Source organism: Rhinatrema bivittatum, chromosome 4 (assembly GCF_901001135.1).
Source record: "Rhinatrema bivittatum chromosome 4, aRhiBiv1.1, whole genome shotgun sequence".
Lineage (NCBI taxonomy): Eukaryota > Metazoa > Chordata > Amphibia > Gymnophiona > Rhinatrematidae > Rhinatrema > Rhinatrema bivittatum.
In genome coordinates this window covers 32,730,421-32,746,971 of record NC_042618.1, presented here as the reverse complement: position 1 = coordinate 32,746,971, position 16,551 = coordinate 32,730,421, and the positions used below count along the sequence as shown (strand labels likewise).

Sequence of the window (16,551 nt, the reverse complement as noted above, 5' to 3'; positions counted from 1 at the left end):
AACATGTTTTGTATACCGTCATTCGGTATATGCACTTAAAGTAAATTTTCAAAGTCACAATTCATTATTTCTCTGCATTTTTTGTAAAATAAAATTAAAAACTGAAAAATGCTGCTTGTATAAGTATTCAGCCCCTTCAGACTAGTACTTGGTAGAGCCACCTTTTGCTGCAATAACAGCTTTTGATCTCTATCTGCTGGTAGGGAAGAAAATCCCATCTGCCTGGACTCAAAATTAGTAGGTAAGAATCAATTTTTCCATCCTTTGCTAGTGGTAATTCAGTCCCTGGTATGGGACTAGGAATCCCTGGTAAAATCCCACTTCGCCTGGGCGGAAGGCTTATTCTTCCTTTTTCGCTGCACTTGGAAGTGGTGTGAATACAAATGCATGGAAGGAGCATGCAGAACTGTGATTATGCCAGCACACTTTCTGCTATTGCCAGGGGGTGTGCAGTTCTTGTACATGGAACAACAGTATATAAAATGTGTAAGTAAATATTGTCAGCTGACCAAAAGGCCTGGGCCTGGTTGGCACCTACCTGGGATTGCCTGGTTATCTTAAACCACAGTTTAGTGTTCTGACTTTTCCCAGTAAATGTCTATTTTCCTCCATTTTTTCTGAATTTCTATGCCTAATTTAGACTCAACCAATTGCCATAAGAACATGGCATACTGGGTCAGACCAAGGGTCTTTCAAGCCCAGCATCCTGGTTCCAACAGTGGCCAATCCAGGCCATAAGAACCTGGCAAGTACCCAAACACTGAGTCTATCCCATGCTTCTAATGCCAGTAATAGAAGTGGCTATTTTCTAAGTCAACTTAACTAATAACAGGTAATAGAACTTATCCAATCCTTTTTTAAACCCAGCTACACTAACTGCACTAACCACATCCTCTGGCAACAAATTCCAGACTTTAATTGTGCGCTGAATGAAAAAGAATTTTCTCCAATTAGTCTTAAACATGCCACATGCTAACTTCATGGAATGCCCCCTAGTCCTTCTATTATCCGAAAGTGTAAATAACCGATTCACATCTACCCGTTCTAGACCTCTCATGATTTTAAACACTTCTATCATATCCCCCCTCAACCGTCTCTTCTCCAAGCTGAAAAGTCCTAACCTCTTTAGTCTTTCCTCATAGGGGAGCTGTTCCATTCCATGAACCCCCACTATTGAGTCTGCATAAGTGAGTAAGATGTCGTACTGTTGGGTTGTGTTTGCCAACCACTGTAACAAATCAGAGAAACTCCCATATCCACTTAATATTCCTGGGTGCCCTCCTTTTCCACCTCTTCCTTCCTTCCCCTACTAACTTTTTTTTTTTTTTTAACCAATATTTCACTGCCACATTTATCCACATATGTGCTTTGCACTTTCTAATCTTCATCTTTTCTGAGGGATTGACCACATGCTCTCCCATAAGTGTATGAGATTACTTTTGGGGGAGAGCACACACTGCTCTCTTTCAGATCTGACCTGCTGGAATTGGATGAGAATGGCACGAAGGAGGGCTCGCTGCCTCAGCTCTATCCTTGGAGAGAGTTTTTTTGAGAACTTTTTTTTTTTAACAAGATTTTTTTTGTTTCAAGCTTTGACCTTTATTCTCTTCTCATCCTGCGATTCTTCATCTTACCGTCCTCCAGATGGTAACTCCAGAGCATCCACGCCATGGCCCTGGACCTTGTTGCAGTAGCGGTTTCCTGGCCCTGGCAGTGGCTCCTATGCCTAACCAATGGGTCTCTGATGGCAGCTCTCCTCTCCTTACCTCAGAAGCACAATTGCTCTTTCTCTCTTCTTCCCCATATCCTCTTTTTTTTTTTAATTTAATTTGATCCCTCTGTCTACTTGTTGCTGTCATGAATCGTTTTGCTCCCCCAGCTGCACATTCACCATTGCCTAGTGAGGACTCCTGGTGCTTGTCCTTCTGATCTTCCAGTTACTGCTTGGAGAAGGGAGATGCTTGTCCCCCCGCTCCTTAAGTTGTGGCGTCAGGCCCCGGATGCTGGGTGATTGCCCATCCCTTTTTCCTTTTTAATGCAGGGCTGGCTCCAGGTCGCTGTCTTGCCCTTTCATCCCACTCTTGGCTGTTACTGGGCTTTATTCCTGGCCCGCCTGTGGTCAGATTCACAGCCATGGAGATAACCTAGGGCCCTGGGCTTCCCTTTTTCCCCTCATGTGAGCTCTTGGGGGGTCACAAAAATAGGGCCATATTTAGGGTGGTAACCTGATGGGGTGTGCTCTGTAGGAGGTTGTAATGGCCACTTGCTGTTTTTGCTCCCCTCTACACTTGGGGCTCTGCAGCAGTGGTTCTCAGCCATTTTTCTATAGGGACACACCTGCCAGATGATGCTTCCAGGCGTGACATGCTGAACACTCGACCATCACGGGGCGAAATGCAAAAATTACACTCTGCATCCGCGGGTCCCCAAACAATGGATGCAGAGCAGAGCTAGGATATTTCAAATACAACTCGCTATATAAAAAAAGAGATTCTGATTCTGCTGCTCTCTCAGTAGCAGGAACACAAGCTCCCTTATTAGCAGGTGCATTGTAAAATATAAATCTTAAAAAAAACAAAAAAAAAACAAACACACTCAGCACATGTGTAGCAAACCTTCCATAGCACAGCAACACTAATTCCAAGAACTTAAATAGCAATAACCCTTCCTGTGAAAAGGCAGCAGTGCAGCACCAGTGCATGTCCTATTGAGATTGAGAAAATGCAACAAATAAGACTGATACGAATCCCTACCTACCAGTCATTCATACAGATCCAGCCGTCACCAAATACAGAATAAGAGACCACAAATTACAAACGTGGAGACAAAAACTGGAATGGAAACCTCAAAAAGCCTTTCTGCATGCAGTGCAAAACTGGAGAACTAGAAACAGAAATACATATCCTCCTGCACTAAGCAAAGAACAAAGATAGAAGAAATGCACATTCCCCAAACTGACATATTATGGCTCTTGCACCCCTTGTCTCCATCATCCTTCACTTCTCCCAATTACTCCCTTTCAATCATCTGCTCACACTCACATCCCTGCCCAGCATTCCCCACCCCTCACATCCTCTCCCTGTGCTCCCTCTCTCTCCTGCTTGACTCTCCCTTATCCCTCCCTGCCCAGCTCCCCCAACCCCCCACATCCTCTCCCTGTGCTCCCTCTCTCTCCTGCTTGACACTCTCTACCCGCTCCGTCTCTCCCCTGCTTGACACTCTCTACCCCCCCCCCCCCCGTTTCCCATCCCTTCCTGCTCAGCAGCCCCCACACTCCCTCTCCCACTTCTATCTGCCCAGCATCTCCAACCTTCTTTCCTCTACAGGATGAAGAGATCAGCAGCAGCATCACTCCCAGCCTTAGCAGGGGCAGATAAAGTTTGGGTCCCACCAGGCCCAGAACAGCAGGAGCTGGCAAGGTCTGGCTCTGATATGGGAGAAGGAGGAAACAGCCTCCCACTGGGCCAGAAAGAGAAAGAAGTGAGAGGAGCCTCCCATCAGGCCCAATGTAAGAGAAGTCAACCAACTCCCACCCAGGCTGATAAGGAGGCAGCCGTCTGCTGGCCCTGCGACACCCCTGTTGAGAACCACTGCTCTACAGTACCAATCCTGGCCACCACCACCACTTGGCAAAACAGGCCTCCCTGCCTGCTGTTGGCTCTTACCAGCTCCACCCCTGAGGCATGAGACGTGTGCAGTGATAGATTCAGGCCTTCACACTAGGGTAGCCAGCCTTCTACTATCCACTTGTCTCCCAGCTCGGCCTGAAGCCTTATTGTGGCAACACTGGGCACCCTGTCATTCTTCGCCTCGTTTCCTGCACCCCACGTTGCTCCTGCCGCCTTGCAGCCATGCTCCTGCTCTTCCCTGTTCTGCAGCACGCCCTGCGGTCCTGACACCACACAGATATTTTCTGTGACTTCTTTCCTTAATCACCAGCACCCATAGCCAGTGCTCTTTTGTCCCTACGTGATCATCCCCTGGTCTGTAAGCGAGCTAATGGGGTAAACTGAGCAATTTCTGAAGGTCTTGAGCTTGACACTACAAGCTATTCCTAGTCTTGTTAACAGCATTCTTGTCTTTGTCTAGAGAACTACGGTATGAAAACAGTACAATGTTACTGCGGGGGATCATGCTTGGGTTGTTATCTGGCCTTGACTTTTATAAGCAAAAAAATGCATCTTTTTTTTTTTTCCAACTTGTGGTATGTGGATTGTTAAAGTAGTTCTTGATTTGCTTTTTGTTGGAGGCTTTTGCCATTCAATGCAGTGAAAGTTCTTGTGATTTATTTTTTTTTTTTTGAGTAATTATGGTTGCAAAATATGCAACTTTTTTTTTGTTTTTTTTTAATCATCACACGTATTGCATCATTTAGATGTCTTCAGAGTAGTTAGAGCATGTATAAATAGAAACTAGAAACGTCAGAAGGCTGTCTCTTCCCAATTGTTGTGGTCTCTTGCTGTTCCCATTTTGACTGGATGTCTATTAATAAAACTTGAAAAAAACACAAACCTGGATTCAGGTCCTGGTCCCTGACTTGAGGTGAAGATCTGTGCCATGTCGATCATTGGACTCTGGTTGGAAATCTGCTACTATCCCAACTGAGCAGGAGCCACAAGCAAGTGGTTACAAAGGTTTCTCAATTTACAAATCAGAAATGGCAAAAACATGAGCAAGTTTAAGCATGGCTCCGGAGCTGCATACAGACCTCTGCAGTGCTTAGTGGAGCCTCTTGAGTTTTTACTGGAAAATTGTTGGCTGTAAACAGCTCTTATTGAGGATTTTAATTTTATTATTCCTGTCCATACGTCATCCATGCTTTATGGCAAAGTCCGTAAACCTCTTTAGTCTCAGATAAGTATAGTTGAGCAAGAAAAGAGACTTCTTTATAAGACCTGAATGGTGGTCTGTGAGCATGCAAGCATGGGGCTGACTGAAAGTGCCTCCATGTGGATTTCTTTGTAGGGAATTTGGTATATAATCTGTTAACAATAATGGTCCCTGCCGTGCTGCTTTAGGTGATCCTGAACTTGTTGGAATCTAGACAGAGCCTTAATGGGGATGACCAGAGCAGACTTAAGTGCTATGGGCTGCAGAAGCCAAGGTCAAACTTTTGCAGTATTGTCCCATGAACAGGACCATGATCACCTAAGTCTGTCACAGACGCCGATGCTTGCCACCACAAATATTTAGCCACCTAATTGTAACCTTTTAATAAACTTATACAAACGCTAATCCCTGCAGTATTACAGTAGGCACTGTTACTTTTGTTTAAATATTTGTATATTAAAATAATTTCTCGTCAATGAGTAGGCATGAATTGGCCATTATGTGTGAGTGACATCGTTTGATGGTGCCAACGTAAACTCTTGCTTTCAGAGCTCAGTAAAGACTTTACTGAGCATGCACGGGAGTTCCTACGTGCACATACTGGTGTGTGAACCCCTCCTTTGTCTGAGCTACCGCACAGATATCTCCCAGTGTCGGGGCTTGTGGCCCCTACAACACACCCACATGGGTATTGTCTCAATAATGATTTATTTAATAGTGTCGAATTAACATTTCCTGATTTTTGCACTGCATGTAAACTTAACAGGTAATTCACAGTTTAGGTACAGATTGTCCAGTCAAGTATTCAGTCTGGGACATTTCACAGTAGATTCTCTTCCTAGACAGCACATAAACACCACCGGAGACAGGACGTTTGGACTTAACATCGCAATATAACATCAAAACACATTAGGAGAAAAGCTCACAGGTCTCACCGCATCTCAAAAAAGATATAGTTGCACTAAAGAAAGTACAGAGAAGGGTAGCCAAAATGATAAAGGGAATGGAGCACTTCCCCCTATGAGGAAAGGCTAAAGAGGATAAGGTTGTTCAGCCTGGAGAAGAGACGGCTGGGGGGGGGGGGGGGGGATATGATAGAGGTCTACAAAACCATGAAAGGACTTGAACAAATTGGTTATTTACTCTTACGGATAATAGAAAGACCAAGGGGCACTCTGTGTCGTTAGCAAGTAGCACATTTAAAACAAATTGGAGAAAACTCTCTTTCACTCAACGCACAGTTAAGCTCTGGAATTTGTTAGAGGATGTGGTTAAGGCAGTGCAGCAGGATTTAAAAAAAAAAGTTTGGATAAGTTCCTGAAGGAAAAGTCCATAAACTATTAATCAATAGAGAATAGCCACTGCTTGTTACTAGCATTTAGTAGCTTGGGATCTGTTTAATGTTTGGGTACTTGCCATGTACTTGTGACTTGGCTTGGCCACTGTTGGAAACAGGATACTGAGCTTGATGGACCCTTAGTTTGCTCCAGTATGGCTTATCTTATCTTATGTTATCTAAGATCCCAAAACTTCCTTTGGCTTCCTAGCTGTCTAAGGGCTGGGAATACCTGGGAGGTGTTGCATTCCTTTTGAATCCCTTGAACCTCAGGGGTGGGACCAAACAGCAAGCTGCCTGCATTCTGAAGTTTTTCTTTCTTTGAGCTAGTCTAGGCTCTCTGGATATGACACCAGGTGCACCACAGTTCAAGGCCAGCAATAACTCTTTTCCTTAACACCCAGTATATCTTGCAATTTTTTACTTTTTGGGGTTGTATGCCTTGAACTTTTATTGCTTGAATATTTTTTTCTGCTGTTCTCGCAGCAGCCTCTCGGCTAGAACTTTTAAGTTCTTAAACAGAAAAATTAAGATGTTGAGAATCTGAGAGCCCAAGTCCAAAAATCCCATGGTCACTGAGTTGAAGGCTTGCCTCTGTAGGCACTACATGTCCATCAGAGGGACATACGCCATTTACCACTGTTTGGGCCCTGACCATGACTCTTCATACTTCTCTAATTGTGGTTGCAAATCACCCATAGCACAGCAGAACTGTGTTTGAAAAATGGAGGCCCTGAGAATAGCTCCAGGCCTTGGGTGAAGCCAAGCAGCAGAGCTGTTTCTCATTGTGGAGGGAAGTTTCTTTGGGCTCCCGGCATACGAAGACACAGGAAAAATCTTCCCCCTCTGCACTTCATGGTGCCAGCCTCCAGATCAGGGGTCGAGTATGGTGAGTAGAGACTTGTGGCACTGTAGGAGGTGCCAACTAAAGCACCATAAATGCATGGGAGATCTTCAGGGCCTTCTCCCCTTTGAGCTGAAGAGGCCAGCACTATCTGAGGAGGGCTCCACCAAGGCAGGACTTTGACTTGCTGACACAAGTACCATTGCTCATGGCACGGAACATCCCCATAGCAATCTGTTATATTTTTCCCAGACTCAACCAAGGTGCCAGCGGCATCAGCACGGAGCTCCAGGGAGCTTTCAGTACATATTGCAACGTGCAGTCTTGATATGGGCATTCCTGTCCCATGTTTCAATGCCATCTTTGGGATGGGATGCTAGTTGGCAGGAGTTGTCAGAGCAGCCGGTATGGAGCATCTTGGAGCTGGCAGCCTTTTTGGCAAGGGATGTTGCCATGGCGCCAGGTTCCTCTTTTCTGCTGGCAGCCCAGAGTGAGGATGAGTTAATCTTGGTCTCTAAAAAGTCTCTCCTCCAGCTCCAGGTTAGAGGATCCCTTAACCGTGGAAGCCTATTGGCATTAGCGAAGAATTTATTTGCCTCCTTGAGCCCTGAAGACAGAAGAGGGAGATTAGAACTTCTATCCAAGATGGAGGAAACTTTCCCACACAGTGGAGCTGCTCTTAGTCCCACATTAGTATGGACCTCACTGGGAGTAAGTCCTTTCCATGAGGTGATGGAAGATTCTTCCCATTTTGGAGGATGAAGAGGTTAGGCTTAATATACTGGCTTCCTCTCGGAAGTTTCCCTTCTGGACCACGAAGGTTTCCACCTTAATTGGCAACCTTCTCATCTGGATCTTGGCTCTGTGTTCCCTAGTGGACAGATGACAATGAGGATTCCACTTTGATTCTGTGATCTCATTCTGGACTTAGCATTCTTCTCTTCTGGAGGATCTGTTACTCCAGATTTTTGGATAAATTGGTAAAGACTCTGGTTTTCAATATCAAGAGAAAAGGCCCCCAATAGACATAACTGGGTTATTTCAGTGCCTTCCGCTGAATATGCAGTTATTTTGGTTCACAAGCTTCTCCAGGATCTTCAGATGAAGATGTGGTAAACACCTATCTCGTGCATTCTGGTGGCCATGGAGCTGGATTTTGAATATTGTGCAGTCCACCCCAAGATTTGGGATGGTGGTATTTATTGCCTTTCAAAGGGTCTCAAGGTGATTTACAACTTAAAAAAAAATTCACTCTATGGTGGTGAAATCTGTTAAAGCATGTTAAGCGCACTTGTGATTACTCTAACATGCCTCCAGTAAAGGAACCAAATGTATTGGATGTATTTGGGAAGGTGGTCTTCCAGGATTCCATGCTGAGTGCCTGGATTGTCTCTCACCAACTCTATATGGTGCAGTATTTACACAAATGCATCTAAAAGTTAAAATCCTTGACAGAATTGTCAGACCCAGAACAACGCAAACGTTTGAGCAGTGGAAGATGTAGAGGAATATGAGAAGAACCTTATCCTTTCAATATCCAAAGCTTTTGATACTGCAACTAAGACTTTGATTACTTCTATAGGGGTCGAAAGGTTCATGTGGTGGTGAGCAAGTGGCCTCAGTGGATGCGCATGTTAGTTTCACAGATGTGTACTGTGTACAAGAACACCTTGTGACAAAATTAGACAGTGGGTCTGAGTAAGGAGCATCCATCCGTACAATAATCATTATCCGCTGCAGTGGGGTATCAACCAGGTTCTGCTGGACACAGTACTTGTCTTAAAAGCATCAAAGTGTGTCTTCTACTCTTTTTAGTGTTATCAAGCTCCTTTTACTCTTTAGCAGCAGTAGCTAGAGTCTGCTAGAGATCAAAGGAGGGAAGGGTGTCAGCACAAGGCTCAGCAGCAGACAACCTAAGCTGGGCACAAATTTGACTCTTGAGACCCGCCTCGCCCACTTCCTCTGGTTGGGGGAAGGAGGGCTCAGTTCTTCTGGAGTGGCTTCGGATCTCCAAGGACCAGTGAGACCTGCGAATTGTGAAGTAAGGCTACTACTTGTGCTTCTCTCATCCTTCCATCTAACAGATTTCAGTGTTTCAATTCCAGTCCTTCTCAGTATATTCAACTGCAACTGAAGATGGTTGCTTCTCCTTCTGAAGTTGGTCAAACCTGTACTTTCCCAGGATATGGCCATGGATTCTATTCCCGGGTACTTTCTGAATCCTCAAATCAAGGGGATTGAGGCCTAGTCTGGACTTAAGGCTGAACAAACTGCTGGTTTGAGAGAAGTTCAAAATGAACTCGCTTCAGATAGTTCTTGCTGTCATTCAGCCGAGAGATTGGTTGTGTGTGCTAGATCTGAAAGAAACTTATGCACACATTTCTCATTCATCTTGTCTATCGTAAATTCCTCAGGTTTGTGGTGGGTTGCCCCAGAAATGAGTGACAGGAAGTTGGTGGACGTGTCCTGCTTGGGTGATAAGTTTTTCAGAGAAAGGTTTAGAGGACAGTAGCTCTGTGTGCATGGTGGTGCAGTCCCTCTACAGGACCAGGACAGCAGTCCTGTGCAAGGCATACTTTCTATGCTTTTAAGAAACCATGTTTTCTGAGATTTCCCTTCTGGAAATTTCAGTGATACCAGATGCCGTCTCTATTTCCATAACAACTTCCAACTTGTGCCCAACAGTGTGAATGCCATCAATCAAAAGCAATGCAACAGATCCAAATTTTGACCACCTTTCAGACCCAGCAATTTCTCTCTGGTATGGAGGGAGAGTACATCACTGTCTAGAGGAGTAGTGTAAGATCATCAAAGATAGCTGGGTTCTCAAGATTATGGAGTGGGTATACCACTTGTTTCTCCTAGCTTCCCTGCTTCTTCACCACTCAGCCTTCAATCTGGTCTGTCTCATTCAAAACAGCTCCCCTGGGAGGTGAGTGTCTCCTTGAACAGCAGGCAGTAGAATGGTGTTTCCCCCATCTCCTTGTCCAGAGGTCCTACTTCTGCTATTTTCTCATCCCCAAGAAATCTGGCGAACTCCCACCAATCCTGGATTTAAGAAGCTTGAACAAGCATGAACTTTGGGAGAAATTCAAAATGAATTTCCTTCACACAATCCTCCCCATCTTCCAGAAGTGGGAGTGGATGTTGCATGCTGGATCTAAAGGATGCTTATGCTCATATTCCCATCCACTCATTCCATTGGCAATACCTGTGGTTTTATGGTGTGTTCGTCTCACTTTCAGAACAAAGTGCTGCTCTTTTTTTTTTTTGGGCCTGTCAGCTGTGCCAAGGGTCTTCACCAAATGCTTACGTGTATATTAGCAGTATAGTGCTATGGATGCCATTAGGGCATCCATGTCTTCCGTTACCTGGATGACTGGCTTGTGACAGTGAACTCCCAACAGGGCATTCTAACTTCCCTACAAAAATCTGTCACCTACGGTTGTTCAGCTTCCTTGTGAATGTTGAGAACTTAACTCTAATTCTCTCCCAAAGAATCAACTTTATTGGGGTGTAGATAGACTGTCTGCAGGAGAGAGCTTTCCTCCCATCAGATCGAGCACAAACTCTCCTCGCATTGGCTCCCAGGGTGATGAACACAGATTAGTGAACTGCCAGAGAGTGATCTTGGCAGCAATCATTGTGGTATTATTGACCTGCCTGCACATACATCTCCTACAGTGGGGCCTTTGTTTACAGTGGGAGCAGCTTAGTCAGCCCTTAACAACTAAAGTGGAAATTTCAACAGAAATGAAACAGAACTTGCTTTGGTAGCTAGACCCCTTCATTGTTCAAGAAGGAACACCACTGAGGCTAGCTCCTCACCAAATAATGTATTAGTAAGTCACCTTAGTTTGTAAGTTATGTTTTTCAATGTTATAATGTATCAATAGTAAGTCACCTTAGTCTTACTATATCCAACAGTTATAATGTAAACCGACGTGATATACTCCAATGAATGTCTGTATATAAAAACAAATAAATAAAACAGATGCCAACACAAAAGGTTGGGGGCTCAGACATATCCTTTTCAAAGCCAAGGGACATGATCATTCCTAGAGAAACAATTTCAGATCAGTCTCTGCGAATTGAGAGCGATAAAGTACTCTACAACTTTTACTCACATTCTTCACAGGACGAGCATTCTCACTCAAATAGGCAAAAAAAGTCACCACGTTCAACGTGAACAGATCAGGAGGTGCATGATCCTGGACACTTTGCCAAAAAGCGATAGATATGAGAGTGGGCATGGAAACACCTACATTCCTGGACTCTCCAACACGTTTGAAGATCACTTCAGCAAATCTTTCGTTCACACAAATGGTCCCTTCAGCAATCAACAACCGACAGATACTTCAGTCTCTGGGGACTTCCAGCAAGCAATCTATTTGCATTTGAGCAAAACAGAAGACTAGAAAAATGTGGCTCCATTCTTCCCAGTGAACTTGGATCCACTCAGGATGCTTTTTCTGCTCGACTGGAATAGAGATGTCATGTACACCTTTCCACCGATTCCACTAATAGCCAGAATGGTACAAAATGTACTGAAGGACTGAGCCTGTCTTATCCTTACAGCTTGAGCGTGGCCCTGAGAAGTCTGGTTTGTTTGTTTTGGTTCAACTCTCCAGTTATCCTCAGATTCCTCTCGGGTCAGATTCATACCTATTAATTCAAGAAGACGTCTGTTTCATCCAAACCTTCCCTCCCTAAACCTGGCGGCTTGCATATAACACTCTGTGATCAGCATGGTCCTTACCCAAAGAATTGGAGGACATAACAGTGTCTACCAGAAAACCATCAACTAGAACTTAGTTTTAAATGGAAAAGGTTCTCACCATGATGTCAGTGTAACAGCTTGGATCCATTCCATGCTATCCCCAAATCATTACTGAATTATTTATTCTTTGAGTCAAGTCTAGCTACTACCTCAGTGTGAGCACATCTTGGTGCCATAGGAGCTTACCATGTCCAAATCAGTGGTAAGCCTATCTTCAGTCCTCATCCATTAGTCCATTCAGGTAGAGGTGCAGAAGTCCACTACTTATGCTTGGAATCTGCCTCTTGGGATCCTGCCAGGTACTTTTGACCTTGATTGGAAACAGGATACTGGGCTTGATGGACCTTTGGTCTGACCCAGTATGGCAAGTCTTATGTTCTTATGAAAGGCTTGTGGCATAATAAACCTCTAGCTGTAAAACCACCTGTTCCATGGGACCTGAACATTGTTTTGGCACAACTGATGAAGCCACCGTTTGAACCTTTGGCATAAGTTTCTCTCAAGTTTCTGACACGAAAAGTTAATTTTTCTAGATGAAAGTTCCCAAACCGGAAAAATATGGTGCTAAAGTACATCTAATATTTAAAAAACAAACAAAAAAAGCCTTAATATTTATAATCTAATACAGCATATACAGTATTGTATTAAAGACATACAAATGTTATTACCCGCAATAAGGCTAAAATTGTACATATAACCACACAAATGTACACCACAAAAAACCATCATTCAACCATACTTGTACATACCATATAAATTGTATATATTTTTTAAAAACAGCAACTTACAACCCATTCAAAAGAAAATACAAAAATATACAAATACCATATCAAAAAATTTGAAAAAGTATATAATTCCAACACTTTTCAAAAAGCAAAAAAATCTTCAAAACAGGAGAAAAAATGCAGCTCAATCATTGAAATCCCATCATTCCGTGGGTATAAAAATTTGTAAGCCTTTAATATAACACTGTATATGTTGTATTAGATGATAAATATTATGTTTTTTTTGTGAAAATATTTGATGTACTTTTGCACCATATTTTTCCTGTTTGGGATTTTTCTATGTATTATCGACGTATGGATATCTCAGATGTTTCTAAGTTTAATTTTCCTTGCAGCAATAAGCTCAGCCAGAAATCAGCAAACTTCAGGCTTTAGTTCATTATCCTCCTTACATGCAGTTCTTCCACAATAAAGTGGTGCCTCACTCCCACTCAGTTTCTACCAAAAGTTGTCCACTTTTCATATTAATCAAGCCATCGTGCTTCTGAGGCCAAATGCACGTGGCAGTGTAAAAGAACTCCAGCCTCATAGTCTGGCTTTGTAGTTATTTGTCTCTTACAATCCCAACAGACTGGGCATAGCACTGGCCAAACTGGCTAGCTGACTGCATCGCTCATTGTTATTTTAGCAGGTATACAAATAACACACTCCAAGGCTCATCAAATGAGAGCCATGTCTACATCAATATCTCATCTGTGAGCTGTGCCTCTCAGATATTTGCAAAGCTTCAATATGGTCATCATTTCACATCTTTATGTCCCATTACTGTCTGGACAATCTCTGTGACAGTAAATTCGGATAAGCAGTTTTGCATAGCCTGCTTACCCAGTAATCTACTCTCCATGGTAGGGACCAGTTTGTTTATTCAGTAAAAATTCCACTGCATCCCTCAGCTTGGGACTCCCCATAAATTATGTCTAATTCAGCCCTGTTTATTGACACAACAAGTTTACTCACTGTAAACTGTGTGTTCTGTAGATAGCAGAATCTGCCCGCCTCCCTGGAGAGTTGACTACCTAGCTAGACCTTAGCTCTAAAATTGACTGAGGGGGCTTATGAGGCAACACATAAGTGGGAATTCCTGCTCATGCTCAGTAGAGCAAAAGCTGTACTAGCTGTGATCAGTCTATTTGGTGCCCCTGGATGTCGACATCCCACATGATATGGCTAATTCATCCTGCTATCTACAGAAAACACTGTTTACAGTAAGCAAACTTGCTTTACTTGCCATAGCGTGCACAATTTTCAATTTTAGTGCACACAGCCAACTTTGCTAAATTTTTGGGCTTCGTGAAGAGTAAAGGTTTGCTTGCAGTTTTACATGCGCAAAATTTCCTGCAAATAGAATTGCTGCGATGTAGAATCATGTAAACCAGTTCTATTAGTGCATAGCAAAACTATGTGCAAAATTTGCTATGCGGGACTCTTTTTTTTGCAAAATGGAAATTTACACATCAATGAGCTGTAACTATTTATTTGTTTCTAAAGTTTGTGTAGCTAAACTTGTATGCTATATTTCTATCGGGCTTGTTCGCGTGGGTAGACAAATTAAGTTTTTGCACATATACTAAAGTTAATGTGTCTCATTGGGAAGTTAGTGTGTATTCAGCAGTGTTCTTTGTTCTGCATGTGTAGAATATCCGTGCAGGTATTCCTGAGTGACCTCTTGCACATTCCTAGGATAAAGGGTTCAGGAGACAAATTAAATGCAGTGTCACCTCAGTATAGCCATAAGCATTATCAGACAGAAAACCATGAAGCTGGTCCCATTTTTACCATTTACAGCAAAGATACATTTATAGTTGTCAATTTTTGTTGCTGAACAATATTTTGTTTAAATTTTAATCTCAAAACAAGACCCCTTCAAATCTTTTCTTTTTTTTTTTCCCTATATTTTCATTCCTGTGTTGCTTTTCTTGTCACACTGATTCAGTTTTTTTGTTTGACTACTCTAGCCAGAAGATGGGTAAGAAGAGCAGAGTGAAAACTCAGAAATCGGGCAGTGGAGCTGCAGCCGCAGTGCCACCAAAAGAAATGCTGAATCTGATTAGTGAATTACTGCAGAGTAAGTTCTTTTTGGCTCCTAATATTAAAGCATATCCTGCATTGAACCATCACCTGGATGTGCTGGGGAAATTTGGTTTATAACGTTCTCTAGATCTAATGTTCAGATGTATTGGTTTGATCTGTGGTTCTTTTATCAGTAAGTGTGTGTATTTTCTCGCATGCAGGTTTCCAGTGATAGTAGAAACTTACTAAGTCTTGCTGCTGATGCATTGGATACAAAAAATGAAATCTAATTGTTCTCTTACTTTTGTTTCTATATAAAATAATGGGTTCAAGTGTGCACTGTAATAACTTTAATTGCAATAGCTGAAAGACCAGCAGTGTGAGCTGTGAGTATGTGGTTTATTAGAAAGTGTATCATAAATCTTAGCATACATTACTACACTTAAAAAATATTCTGTATTTTTTTTTCTCTATTCCCCTTCAAAACTAATACTCCTGAAACCATTTTCTGTCACAGTTCTGCAGTCTGTGCTATGTAGGGTGCAGGGCTACTTTTTTCATTGAGTGCCAGTTTTATGAAGGGATCCCATGATTGATCATGTATTTCTTCCAGGATTACTTCTGCTGTTTGACCCTCGGGCCTTGTGTTAATCTAGTGCAGTGTTTCCCACCATTTTCAAGCCCAAGGCTCACCTACATTAACAAAAACGCTGTGTGGCACACCAACCTCCATGGAACAGGCAGTGCAAACATGAGGAGCTATATGGCCAGAAGAAGAGCTAGTGAAGCATGCAGAGTCCCATCAGAAACACGCATGAAATCATTACAGTGGGCAAGCGCAGAAACAGCGAAAAGTCGGTGTGTCGTGGCTGCCAGAGCTCCTCATTTGGTGCCTAGAACTCAGTATGGGGTAGATCTTAAAAAAAGTACACGCGCACATACTTTTGTTCGCGCAACCGGCGCAAACAAAAGTACGCCGGATTTTATAAGATAGCCACGCATATCTTATAAAATCCGAGGTCGGCGTGTGAAAGGCTGCGCAAAATCGGCAGCCTGCGCACGCTGAGCCACGCAGCCTGCCTCTGTTCCCTCCGAGGCCGCTCCGAAATCGGAGCAGCCTCGGAGGGAACTTTCCTTCCGCGTCCACCCAGCCCCCAGCCCTACCTGGCTGGCTAGGTAGGCACTTAGGTGTGTGTGCCTAACTGTTGGATGCATAATTTCTAGGTGCCTAGTTGAGTGCCTATCTAAAAAACAAAAAAAACCACCCCAAAAAAACAGCTAGATGCAAGCCTGCTGTTTCTCGGCGTGTTGTCGGCCATCATGGCACTTGTGCCTAAGAAGCCTAAGCGTCTTTCTCTTTTTGTACTGCTTGTTATGTATGGGCTTCTCAGCCAGGAGTGCCTGCTGATTTGTGCCATGCTGTTTTGGAGGCTCTTCCTATTTTAATACTCTCCCCCACCCCTCACAGTTTCTAGTCATTGCATCAGCAGTGTGAAGTTCAGGGGCCATGTACCCATGCTCCTTCCAAGCCTCTATATCTATAGGCTTTAAATGCAACCCCCAAGATCATGCTTACAGAGGGACCACCACACCCCATCCCATCCTGGCTGCTGTAAATGTCTTTGCAGTATCCCAGCTGATCTGGAGTGTGAAAGACCAACTCGAGAATCAAACCAAGGACCCTCTACATGGCACTGAGCTGCCTGGGCTGGCCTGAGTTGCTTTTATTTGTAATGAAAAAAAGAACCTTGCATAAGACATAGATATATGATGTGCAGCCGGTCGAGTGTGGAATTTTGTACTTTCTTCTCATTAAAACTGCTTATTAAAAGCACTTTTGGTACCCAAAAAAACAGTAAAATTGGAAATGAAGAAGTAATTATTTCCTAGCGTGTAGCCAGATGGACTCAGGACCAGTGGGTATAGTGCTCTACTGTTAGCAGCAGATGGGAGATAGTGTCAGATT

At 43.3% G+C, this 16,551-nt stretch overlaps 1 protein-coding gene across 2 annotated transcripts in view; it reads left to right on the top strand.

Moving 5' to 3' along the window:
- SETD3 (SET domain containing 3, actin histidine methyltransferase) overlaps positions 1 to 16,551 on the top strand; it is a 182,043-nt gene that overhangs the window by 23,396 nt on the left and 142,096 nt on the right. For both annotated transcript variants that reach the window (XM_029597913.1, XM_029597912.1), the window contains exon 2: positions 14,531 to 14,640. In XM_029597913.1, the coding sequence (XP_029453773.1) occupies positions 14,538 to 14,640 (103 nt within the window). In that variant the 5' untranslated portion in view covers positions 14,531 to 14,537. The remainder of the gene's footprint in view (positions 1 to 14,530; positions 14,641 to 16,551) is intronic.